The sequence below is a fragment of the Triticum aestivum genome, chromosome 3D (genome assembly GCF_018294505.1).
Source record: "Triticum aestivum cultivar Chinese Spring chromosome 3D, IWGSC CS RefSeq v2.1, whole genome shotgun sequence".
Lineage (NCBI taxonomy): Eukaryota > Viridiplantae > Streptophyta > Magnoliopsida > Poales > Poaceae > Triticum > Triticum aestivum.
Genome location: NC_057802.1, coordinates 528727390 through 528738902, shown reverse-complemented (window position 1 = coordinate 528738902; position 11513 = coordinate 528727390). Strand labels below are relative to the sequence as shown.

The window sequence follows — 11513 nt, the reverse complement described above, 5'->3', positions numbered from 1 at the left end:
TTACAACAAAACCATAAGTTGCCATATGTATCTGCATGCAATTACAAGAAGTAACCAAGTTTTTTTTTTTGAGAGAGAGAACAAGAAGTAATTAAGTTGCGTACATATATACATATACAACATCTGCGTGATAAAATCATGTTGTACACGATGCAACACAAACCACACACACACATCACTGCGCAGAACTGAAGGACATCATCACTGGTACACTTGGAAACTATCCAAGACACATAACAGCACGTAGTAGTAGTGTAGTACTCGATCGTCGTCAGCATCCATGCCTATCTGCATGGCCAGCGCAATCAGCCATATATATGGGCGTGATCGATCAGTTCCTGTCGTCGAGGCCGAACCTACGATCGACGAAATGGCCGACGGCATGGAAGGCCGGACCGAAGAACCCGCTGCCCCCGCCGCCGCCGCCACCACGCCTCTTCTGGTCGCCGTTGTAGTCGTCGTCGTTCTGCGGCGCCCCATAGACGTGGACCTCCCTGGTGTTTATGTACATCGGCGTCCGGCCGCCGGTGTCCTGGGATGCCCAGCTGGGAGCGTTGTTGTACCCGTCGCCGCCGTTGCCGTTGCCGTAAGAAGAGTTGTTGTACCCACCGCCGCCGTTTCCGTAGGAAGAGTTGCTGTTGTAGCCACCGCCGCCGCCGTTGTAGGGCGTGATACCGCCGTTGCCGTTGCTGTACGAGCCACCGCCGCCGTAGCCGTTGTTGTAGCCGCCGCCCCCGCCGCCGTAACCACCGTTGTAGCCGCCGCCGCCGCCACCGCCTTCGTTGGCCCCGCCGCGGTTGGTGTTGGCGCCGTAGCCTGCGTATGGGCGGTACTCCTCCTCGTCGTCGTCGGACTTCTTGCGACGCGACGGCGAGCGGTCCTTGCCTCCGCGGTACGCGTCGTTGGAGCTCGAGTCCTGGCTGTCGGCGCTGAAGTGCGGCTTGGACCTCCACCACGACATCGCCTCCAACTCTTGGGGCTTAATTCCTCTTCTTATCCCTGCTATGCTACACCAAAATGAACTTCAATTAGATCGAGGAATCATGCATCGATCGGACGGAAAGCGGTCGAGCAACACACACAAAACTTCTGAAATCAGTTAAGAAAACTCTACTGGTACTTACTACATCTTAGGACTTCTAATTACTGAAGCTAACCAACTGCTGATGAACAGTTGGTAGATATTATGAAGATATTTAGCTAAACCAGCACAGTGAAAAGTGAACACAAAGTGGAAAAACAATCAAGGAGGAGGCTAGCTTTTGGAGCATACCAGACAATAAAGTGGATGCTGGCCTTGCACTTCTCAAGCCTGGTATGTAGCCTTGAGCCTGCAGGCACCGTTTATATAGTGGCACAACCGTTCAAGCCAACTGTGTCTATCCAACAGAGGTCATCGTTTGTGCAATAAAAGAAGTGCTCTTTTGATTACTTCCTCAGAGAACCTAACCTCATTTTCCCTTGTAACTGCGTGCATGTGGGTTAATGACGTCCTGAAGGGTACGTACGCAGCTAAATTAAAGAGCATCATCAACACTAGTTGCCAAGTGGAAGGAGCTACTTAGAAGACTTGCATACATGTAGGAACCATACACGAAGCTTCAAATGTTGTAGTTAATTCATCCATTATTTTTAATTCACAGTGGGCAGGGCGATAGATCTTCGCCGTATGTGGTGTATTATGGACCGGTATGTGTGGCAGCATGGGTGGTGTATGTCACTATCACTATGTGGTAAGTACTGCACCTTGCAAGTTGCAACCTATCTATGGTCACTGACCACTCCTACACTCATCCTTATCCCATTAGCCTCGCCATTACCTGCTGGCCTGTTAAATATCTAACTAATCAAGTAAATTATACTACTCCAGCAGTAAAGAATACTCCACTGTCGTGGTCTAGAACCAGAAGTAGTGGAGTACCTCTTTCGTGCTCTCTAGCTAGAAAAATGGGGTCAACTTACTCACATTACATGAGGAAATCCCTCATGATATAAGTCTTCCAAATTGAGCTTTAGATTCATCAAAAATTATTTGACAAGTTTATCCAAGCGTATTCGCTATTAATCAGCCATCTCTCTCTCTCTCTCTCTCTCTCTCTCTCTCTCTCTTGCACGTTCGGTCGATTTCGCTAATGAGAGCAAATTGATGCGGAGGCCGATACGGGAGCGACACGGCTTGCTGCGACGTCCTTGATGAAGCAGTCAAGAGCTCAGCGGAGACGGAGACGACGCGACTATGAGGGCACTCGAGGATCTCGCCAGGGATGGAACGGCTCGCCGTGGCATTGCAGCCGGAGGAGAGTCAAGAAGCTCACTGCTGCAGGTGGTTAGGGTTTAGGGTTTGGCTGGGAAGAACAGGATTAACTCCAGCCGCTGGATCCCAGTTTGAAGGTGGAGAAAAAAGTGACTGAAAGAGAAATAGTCACCCCTTATCCGACAAGTAATATTTTTTTTTGCGTCGAATCAGGGACTTTATTAGTAGTAAATCAAAATTGTATTACAATCAGCTCGCAAAGCTCTCAACTAGGAAGTCTGGGCTATCAGACAGCCAGCTATCTGTCACCTCCAGCTTGCAAGCAAGCTTTTCACAGAGATGGGAAGGTCTTGAAACATTAGCAGACAATCCGACAAGTAATCAACGGACGTTCTGGTAATTAAATACCAGCAGTGTACGCAAGCAAAGACGTACGTCTGGAGGCTGGGTGCCGTATGCATGCAAAAGACACACAGGCTCATTACATCAGCTCAGTGCCGGGAGAGATCGCGACAAGAGAGAAGATCAGGAAAGCTTTTGGACGGAAATTTCGCCTCTTGTACGTGAGAAAATCTTAACCGAGCCATCATCCGATTCAGCGTGACTCAGACTGGATCAGTGAATTAGTCAATAGTCATATATATACTCTCACATTTTTCACAGGGACTTATCGCTAGCTAGATCGCATCTCCACCAGCTACACCTAGGTGACATTATGGCGACATCTTCAGTTTAACTTACATGCACTTGCACCATATTAGTTAACATTAATTTTTTGCAAGAAAAGTTGTAGGGGAAGACACCTACAACTGGTACTGGGTTATGTTACCCCCCCCCCCCCCCCCCCCCCCCCCTAAGCAAGTGAAATAGACTTACTTTTTTTTTTTGCAAACACACTTTTGTATTAGTTCAACATTTTTGTAAACCAATTGGCAGGTATTATACTTGTATGTGCCTTTTGTCTCTTGATAACAGGAACAGATATACAGTAATCAACACACTAGACATTCTTGGGCTGGAAAGTGTGGCTAAGTCTACGTACGTATAACAAAACTTGCTCACGCATAGTTCACCTGTCTGGATTCATTAGTCATGTCCATATGTCGTGTCAAATTTTGACCATAAATTTGTACAACAAAATATAGGTTATGTATGCAATAAAAGTGGTATCATTGAAATCTTTTTTGGATATGAATCTAGCAATATAGTAATTTTTTAGGAGTACTTTATATTTTGCTAGTCGAATCTACGATCAAAGTTTGATGTAAAATACGAGGACTGAGAAAGTAGCAAGTTAGCGTGATCTTTAGTCCTTAATCACGTGTAGGTGGAGCCAAACTGATTTGTAGTAGATTAATCTTAGTTCACCAGAAGTCAGGTACCGAATTTTCACGGCAGATGGTCGTCCTAGGGCCTCAGCAGCGCTCCGCTGCTCGAGCGGCTCCGAAGGAGGACAGGAGATGGGTACCACCTGGGAGGGCGAGCACCAAACTGAACACCGACGGGAGCTATGACCCGGCGACAGGTGCAGCAGGTGGAGGGATGATCCTCCGTGATGAACTTGGGCAGATCATCTTCACGACATGCAGGGAGCTCCGAGCATGTGATAACGCTCTTGCAGCTGAACTTGAGGCGTGTAAGGAGGGGCTGGACTTGGCGCTGCACAGGACCAACCGGCCGATCGTCGTCGAGATGGACTCTATGGAGGCGGTGGCCATGTGCACGGCCGCTTCGATTGATCGCTCTGTCCATCGCAGCCTCGTGCAGGATATCAAAAGACTGGCGGCGACGGAGGGACGGAAGGTCCATTTTTCTCATTGTAGTCGTTCTCAGAATAAAGTGAGTCATGAACTTGCGTCTTATGGTCGTCGCACACCCGGTACTGCTGTATGGTTCCATTCAGGGACAGATGCCGTTGTAAACTTGGTGATGGCTGAATTGCCACCTTGAGTAATGAGAATTTCTATTTCCCGCAAAAAAAAATCTTAGTTCACCAGAAGTCAGGTACCGAATTTTCACGGAGTAGATAGACCAGAAAGTAGTAGGGCTAGCAGCGGCAGTAGTAGTGCTGACATATGAGGTTAGTTAATATGCACTTGCGCATACATTAGTGTGGTAAATCACGATCGTGCAGATCACAGCTATATGTATTTTGCGGCCTTTCCAAGATCAGTGGTCAATCCTTATTCTTCAGAGCGAAATAAAGATGCTCCCTCTCTCTCAGTTTACAGGGCGTGCGCGTATCCCTAGGTCGTCAATTTGACCAACCTAATACAAGTCATATATTACAAAAAACATATCAATATAAACTTCAGATGTTCTATTTTCAAACGGTATAATTTTTGTGTTATATAATTTATATTAGGGTGATAAAATTGACAATCTAGGTATACGCGCAGGACTTATAAACTGAAACAGGAGGAGTAGATGTACATCCAGAATTCAGTATGTTTTTTAGGAAGCTGGAATGAAACAGCTAGCTATCCTAGGAAGAGGAGTTTGCCAAGAGCCAAGAATTTACTCCCTCCGTTTCAAAATAGATGAGGGAGTAATATCCTAGCTATCAGGTTCCAACAGGATCTTAGTGGATTGGTTGGGCGTCATGAGATCGATGGATCGATAACGATGAGCTGGAGTTGCAGGGAGACACCAGTACTAAGAACAGCGATTGCATAGTTACCATACTTAATGTATCACAGTTCACCAGTAATTGTTGGCTTGTTGCAAGTTGGAAACGAGAGCGACAACATGGATTCTTTCGATGTTCTAACATAGTAAAATGGAAAAAAGGACGGAAATGTGCCCAGGCTCAGCTGCACCCTAAATCTTGGTCGTCTGTTGAGCCATCGGGATGTGAGGAAGTCCAGTTGGCGCGGCAGTTTAGGCCCGCCGAAAAGGAAGATACGGTAGCGAATACGCGGTGCACAGTGTCGTAGGTGGGCCTTTTCGGCATGGGCGTGCGTTGCCGTGCGTGGGTCCGCGGACGGCTCCGTCACGGGGATGGGCTATGCCATGGCACAGGTCGTTAGTCCAGGGACCATGGAAATCCAGAGCCGTCATCCCATCGTCGTGCCCCCGTCATTGCGGGGTTGCTCTTGGATCTCGAGGGAACGAGGGCGGCATCGAGGACGGCTGGCGGCGTGGTGGGATGGAGGAGAACGGCGACGTGGTGGATCGAGGGCGGCATCGAGTTCGTGCTCGATCTGGTGGTCAAGTAAGCTCTTTTTTTTTCCGCCGCCCCTCTATTGATTCACAGACCTTTTCTTGAACTCCAGCGTCCGTAGGTTCCCACTTCGGGAAGAGTTCGCCGATAACCTTGAGCACCCGGATCCGATGCCGCTGAGGCTGCTGCCCAGGGGGGAGGTTGGCGCTCTTGGCCCGGAGGATTCAAATGGTGAATCTGGTTAATCGGGAGGCACCTGGATGGACCAAAAGGTGAGCCGTCTCGTCCCCATGGTCTGATTGTATATTGAATTTGAGCGCATTTGTAGACAGCTACTAGTTAAGTTCAAGGACTCTGATGCTGATTCGCCAAACAATATATTTAGTTAATTTGAAATCATGGGAGCGGGTATTTGGTTTTGGTGTGTTTCAGGTAGTTAGATGTCGTAAGGTGTTTCGAATTTCAGATAAGAGAAACGTTGCCGCGAACCAGGCTGCATATCAGGAGTGCATGGATTAAATGTTTTGAAAAAGCAGTTCACGATTTCCTGAGAAAACTCTACTGTCTGCAGCACACCAGTTTTGTGTCAATTAACTGGACGAAGCATTATTGCTACAGGTTAAGACTAAGGAATGCACCGCCGGACAGAACTTTGTGCGCTTCATGGATGAGCGCACTGGAGCAATCGATACGGAAGTTTGACGAGGAACTGGCGAAGAGTGTGATTAAACCAGAAATAGGAACAAGTTTCGGTTCATTGGTGAGCCATACGACTTCTACAGCCTGTATTCATGAGAAGTTGGATTCGGTATTAGATATGGGAAAAGCCGACTGAATGCAGGAAGAACCAAGTCGACGCATGAGATAGTGTGTGGTTGTTCGCTTAGTTCTGTCGTACGAGATACTATGTGTGGGTTTCTTTTTCGTGCAGTTTTGGTTCGGAAAAATGGCTTTGAGTGAGCTGATGTGTCATCACTTTTTTGATTTTTGTCAGGGGAAGCGTGAGGCTGAGTTCCTAAGAATGTTGGGAGGATCGGTTCCTATGACAATTTTGACTGGTATGTATGGGCTTACTGTTGCGAAGCATAAAAACTCTTACTTGCTGGTAATCCCTGGAAGCTGAGTTACTGTTTGTTGTTATTACAGATCAAAACAGAGCAATGGAGGTGGCAATCAGCCGGATTTTTCCACAAACTGTGCATATGTAGTGCAAGTGGCACATCTTGAAGAAGGCTAAGGGGTGCATGAGGACACTGTGCACAAAGAAGAACAAGTTCAGAGCTGAGTTCCATAAAATGGCGAACCACATGCTGACAGTATATCTGTAGATGAGTTCAAGTCAGTCTGGGCTATGTTGCTTGATAAATATAACCTCAGGCAGCACCTGTACATGACACAGATTTATGATATAAGAGAAAAGTGGGCGAAGCCTTATTTCAAGGGCGTGTTCTGTTCTGGGCTATGTAGCACATGAACTGGCAAAATGGGCCATATTTGCCCCTCCTAGTATGGCGAAGATGACAAGCACCCAATGGAGTGAGAGGGTGAACCATATGCTGAAGATATGCGTGCCGCCAGCCAGCCCGATGCACATGTTTGTCAAGCAGTATATGAGACTTCAGTTTGACAGGGAGAGAGAGGAGAGCTATGAGGAGAAAAAAACTATGATTGTAGGTTTATGCAATTGAGTATGATCAATATTCGAGGGTTTTGTTTTCTGCCACACATACTGACAATCTTTTCTTTGCTTTTTCCAGGGTGGTGTTGTGAGGAGTACAAACCTTGAGATCGAGAGACATGCGAGCAAGTTGTACCCAAGAGCCATGTCACTGAGCTTGAGAAAGGTCGACAGTATCTGACAACCCACAATAATGCTTCAAAGCGAGAGAGATTGAGCAGGGTGGTGTATGAGTTCATGAGTAAGGACAGAGGTTCCCAATTTGAGTGCGAGTGTGGGCATTTTGAACACACAGGCATGCTATGTTGTCATGTGAAAGGTGAAACAACTAATTATCTGACTTATTATGAAAATAGTCAACAAATGGTAAAATAATTATTGTTACTGCAGGGAGGACAGTGGCGTGTACATTGTGCACTACGGCCGCGAGTTCACTGGGTTGTGCCACCGGTCACCGCTGAGCAGGGTAAGATGCAAGAATAGCAGCTTGGAAGCCTGGAAGATGCAGGAACAGCAGCCTTGAAGGTCACTGCCGGTACACCTGCACCACACCAGGCCTCTTGGAGGGCCTCTGTTCTGAAGTGCATTTGTGTATTGTGGCGATTTGATTTGAGGATTTTCTAGTGTGTTCGGTGAGCTCTGCTCCACGCTTGTTCCTCTGTAGACTGTAGTTGAATTCCGGTAATGTTGTGGCATTAATTTAGTTTGCCATCTGTTCGGACTTTGGAAAAAAATTGACTGCATGTCACGATGCCGTATGCACTGATAAGTGTCATTTGTTCAGACATGATTACCATGGGTAAGCTCGTGTGCCTGGCAGCAGCTGCCGGGGAGATATTTATGAAAGTACAGTGCCTCTGCTTTGGGTCTGGGTTGCGGTTCAAAATTGGGATAGCTAGTGCAGTGAATGCGTTTTCCAAAATTTGAACTTGGGTGCAGTGTAAGGGGCTGACGGAGTTGCAGCATAATAAGAAGGGGTGTGTGCTTGTGGTATGAGCTTACCGAGCACATTGGGCTTCGTTTGTAGGGACGTCCGTGGGTGGCAGGCTGGCAGCTCAGGGAGGCCCAGAAAAGGCGCTGGACCATGAACTGAAATTCTGTTCCGTCCTTGCCGGTATGCCAACTGCCCGACATAATGACTGGGGTGCCCCCTTTTCTTGATAGAGATACGAACGGAATACTCCTTGTAATACATGTTGTGGCTCGAATCCCCATGAAGCTGCATGGCTATGATATAGGGAGCATCTGAGCACGGGCTCAGAATATGATTTTCACGGAAATGGCACTTAAGCTCGCACAAGGTATCAAAAATGTGCAACTAATCCAACTGCTACTTGCACAGATGCACATATCTTATCTTGTGTGACGACCCCCAAATTGCACAACCCAATCCTTGTTGGGAAACGTAGCAGAAATTCAAAATTTTCCTACGTGTCACCAAGATCAATCTAGGAGATGCTAGCAACGAGAGGGGAGGAGTGCATCTACATACCCTTGTAGATCGCGAGCGGAAGCGTTCAAGAGAACGGGGTTGATGGAGTCGTACTCGTCGTGATCCAAATCACCGATGATCCTAGCGCCGAACGGACGGCACCTCCGCGTTCAACACACGTACGGAGCAGCGGACGTCTCCTCCTTCTTGATCCAGCAAGGGGGAGGAGAAGTTGATGGAGATCCAGCAGCACGACGGCGTGGTGGTGGAAGTAGCGGGATTCCAGCAGGGCTTCGCCAAGCGCAAGCGGGAGGAGGAGAGGTGTCACGGGAGGGAGGGAGGCGCCAGGGCTTGGGGTGCTGCTCCCATGCGCCTCCCCACTATATATAGGGGTGGAGGGGGCTGGTTTCTTGCCCTCCAAGTCCATTGGGGCGTTGGCAAAGGTGGGGGAAAGAAATCCCATCATTTCCCTTCCCCACCGATTGTTATCCCCCTTTTTTAGGGATCTTGATCTTATCCCTTCGGGATATGATCTTATTCCTTCTAAGGTGGGATCTTGGTGCGCCTTGACCAGGGGTGTGGGGCCTTGCCCCCACTACCCACGTTCATGTGGGTCCCCCATGCAGGTGGGCCCCACTTCGGAACCTTCTAGAACCTTCCCGGTACAATACCGAAAAATCCCGAACATTTTCCGGTGGCCAAAATAGGACTTCCCATATATAAATCTTTACCTCCGGACCATTCCGGAACTCCTCGTGACGTCCGGGATCTCATCCGGGACTCCGAACAACTTTCGGTTAACCGCATACTAATATCTCTACAACTCTAGCGTCACCGAACCTTAAGTGTGTAGACCCTACGGGTTCGGGAGACATGCAGACATGACCGAGACGACTCTCCGGTCAATAACCAACAGCGGGATCTGGATACCCATGTTGGCTCCCACATGTTCCACGATGATCTCATCGGATGAACCACGATGTCGAGGATTCAATCAATCCCGTATACAATTCCCTTTGTCAATCGGTACGTTACTTGCCCGAGATTCGATCGTCGGTATCCCAATACCTTGTTCAATCTCGTTACCGGCAAGTCACTTTACTCGTACCGTAACGCATGATCCCGTGGCTAACTCCTTAGTCACATTGAGCTCATTATGATGATGCATTACCGAGTGGGCCCAGAGATACCTCTCCGTCATACGGAGTGACAAATCCCAGTCTCGATTCGTGCCAACCCAACAGACACTTTCGGAGATACCTGTAGTGCACCTTTATAGCCACCCAGTTACGTTGTGACGTTTGGTACACCCAAAGCATTCCTACGGTATCCGGGAGTTGCACAATCTCATGGTCTAAGGAAATGATACTTGACATTAGAAAAGCTCTAGCAAACGAACTACACGATCTTGTGCTATGCTTAGGATTGGGTCTTGTCCATCACATCATTCTCCTAATGATGTGATCCCGTTATCAATGACATCCAATGTCCATGGTCAGGAAACCATAACCATCTATTGATCAACGAGCTAGTCAACTAGAGGCTTACTAGGGACATGTTGTGGTCTATGTATTCACACATGTATTACGGTTTCCAGTTAATACAATTATAGCATGAACAACAGACAATTATCATGAACAAGGAAATACAATAATAACCATTTTATTATTGCCTCTAGGGCATATTTCCAACAGTCTCCCACTTGCACTAGAGTCAATAATCTAGTTCACATCACCATGTGATTAACACTCAAAGTTCACATCGCCATGTGACTAATACCCAAGAGTTTACTAGAGTCAATAATCTAGTTCACATCACCATGTGATTAACACTCAATGAGTTCTAGGGTTTGATCATGTTATGCTTACGAGAGAGGTTTTAGTCAACGGGTCTGCAACATTCAGATCCGTGTGTGCTTTACAAATCTCTATGTCATCTTGTAGATGCAGCTACCACGCGCTACTTGGAGCTATTCCAAATAACTGCTCTACTATACGAATCCGGTTCACTACTCAGAGTCATCCGGATTAGTGTCAAAGTTTGCATCGACGTAACCCTTTACGACGAACCCCCTTTCCACCTCCATAATCGAGAAAATTCCTTAGTCCACTAGATACTAAGGATAAGTTCGACCGCTGTCATGTGATCCCTTCCTGGATCACTATTGTACCCCTTGACTAACTCATGGCAAGGCACACTTCAGGTGCGGTACACAGCATAGCATATTGTAGAGCCTACGTCTAAAGCATAGGGGACGACCTTCGTCCTTTCTCTTTCTTCTGCCGTGGTCAGGTCTTGAGTCTTACTCAATACTCACACCTTGTAACACAGCCAAGAACTCCTTCTTTGCTGATCTATTTTGAACTCCTTCAAAATCTTGTCACGGTATGTATTCATTTGAAAGTACTATTAAGCGTTTTTGATCTATCCTTATAGATCTTGATGCTCAATGTTCAAGTAGCTTAATCCAGGTTTTCCATTAAAAACACTTTTCAAATAACCCTGGATGCTTTCCAGAAATTCTACATCATTTCTGATCAACAATATGTTAACAACATATACTCATCAAAAATTCTATAGTGCTCCCACTCACTTCTTTGGAAATACAAGTTTCTCATGAACTTTGTATAAACCCAAAATCTTTGATCATCTCATCAAAGCGTTCATTCCAACTCCGAGATGCTTACTCCAATCCTTAGAAGGATTGCTGGAGCTTTGCATACTTGTTAGCATCTTTCAGGATTGACAAAACCTTCTGGTTGTATCACATACAACCTTTCCTCAAGAAAATCGTCGAGGAAACAATGTTTTGACATCCTATCTGCAAGATTTCATAAATAATGCAGTAACTGCTAATATAATTCTAACAGACTCTTAGCATCGCTACGAGTGAGAAAGTCTCATCGCAGTCAACTCCTTGAACTTGCCGGAAAACATCTTAACGACAAGTCGAGCTTTCTTAATGGTGACACTTACCATCATTGTC

At 46.8% G+C, this 11513-nt stretch overlaps 1 protein-coding gene and 1 long non-coding RNA gene across 10 annotated transcripts; one reads left to right on the top strand and one right to left on the bottom strand.

The window, feature by feature from the left end:
• On the bottom strand, positions 1-1461 carry LOC123075224 (heterogeneous nuclear ribonucleoprotein A2 homolog 1). 2 transcript variants are annotated; one of them, XM_044497886.1, is made up of 2 exons: positions 1274-1461; positions 1-1007 (listed from the first exon to the last, which is right to left on the bottom strand). In XM_044497886.1, the coding sequence occupies exon 2, from the start codon at positions 959-961 to the stop codon at positions 332-334; it is 630 nt and encodes a 209-aa protein (XP_044353821.1). In that variant the 5' UTR covers positions 962-1007; positions 1274-1461; the 3' UTR covers positions 1-331. The 2 variants fall into 2 exon arrangements, with proteins under 2 accessions (XP_044353821.1, XP_044353820.1); XM_044497885.1 differs by having other exon boundaries at positions 1125-1303.
• A 3724-nt stretch (positions 1462-5185) lies between these two features.
• LOC123080255 (uncharacterized) lies at positions 5186-7964 on the top strand. 8 transcript variants are annotated; one of them, XR_006438274.1, is made up of 7 exons: positions 5186-5444; positions 5530-5689; positions 6036-6177; positions 6412-6475; positions 6564-7087; positions 7175-7414; positions 7486-7964. It is a non-coding gene; the product is annotated as an uncharacterized lncRNA (long non-coding RNA). The 8 variants fall into 8 exon arrangements; XR_006438269.1 differs by having other exon boundaries at positions 5198-5468; positions 5539-5689; XR_006438271.1 differs by having other exon boundaries at positions 5228-5468.
• Positions 7965-11513: the final 3549 nt, after the last annotated feature.